The sequence below is a fragment of the Trypanosoma theileri genome (assembly GCF_002087225.1).
Source record: "Trypanosoma theileri isolate Edinburgh chromosome Unknown TM35_Tth_142_V1, whole genome shotgun sequence".
Lineage (NCBI taxonomy): Eukaryota > Euglenozoa > Kinetoplastea > Trypanosomatida > Trypanosomatidae > Trypanosoma > Trypanosoma theileri.
Window position 1 is genome coordinate 7,259 of NW_021639984.1, and position 648 is coordinate 7,906.

The 648-nt window shown below is 48.1% G+C and overlaps 1 protein-coding gene across 1 annotated transcript; it reads left to right on the forward strand.

Moving 5' to 3' along the window:
- Positions 1-21: 21 nt before the first annotated feature.
- On the forward strand, positions 22-648 carry TM35_001421020 (adenylyl cyclase; the record flags this gene model as incomplete). Its single annotated transcript, XM_029031891.1, has 1 exon — positions 22-648. A coding segment is annotated over one exon (627 nt), but the record flags the coding sequence as incomplete, so codon positions are not given.

A 648-nucleotide genomic window follows, 5' to 3' on the forward strand; every position in this document is an offset into this window, starting at 1 on the left:
CTGTTCAACCAGCGCCGGTATTTGATTGATGACCTTGTGATTGGTGACTATGGTGGTGAGTGCAGTGAAATTGCCGATGTACAGGGAGCCGTTTGCCGCTGTAACCAAGGTGGTCGCACCATCTATATGAAGTCTTTTGGTGAAGATTACCGTGCCGATCATATTAATGAAGGAACACTATCATATGATCCTTGGGTGTGTTATAGCACGGATATCATCTTATATGCTCCATTAAATGGTCTCACTTTTTTGTTGACTGACAGTCAGCTTGCAATGGAAGCTGGAAAAGCCACAATATTGGGAGCTGGTGCTGCATTGCGTGATAATGATGACCATACCTCAAAGCATGGTTTTAACATCAAGACAGCTCTGTCAACTACGAATGGTGCACTTAATGAATTCATTTCTTTTATGAGGAGGGAATCTCTTCATGCTGTTGCTGGCACTGTCACGGAGGCGATGTTGGATGTCCCGAATGTGACCTTCATTGACCCATTGTTTTTACAGCCGCGGCTGAACAAGTTCAGGAAGCACGTGATCCACCTGTCACCCACGGTGGAGCAGGAGCTGTTCGTGCTTGCGCAGTACCTCGGGAACACGAGTGATGCCTCTGCTGCCGCTGTGATCCGCTGCGATGAGGCGGCTGCG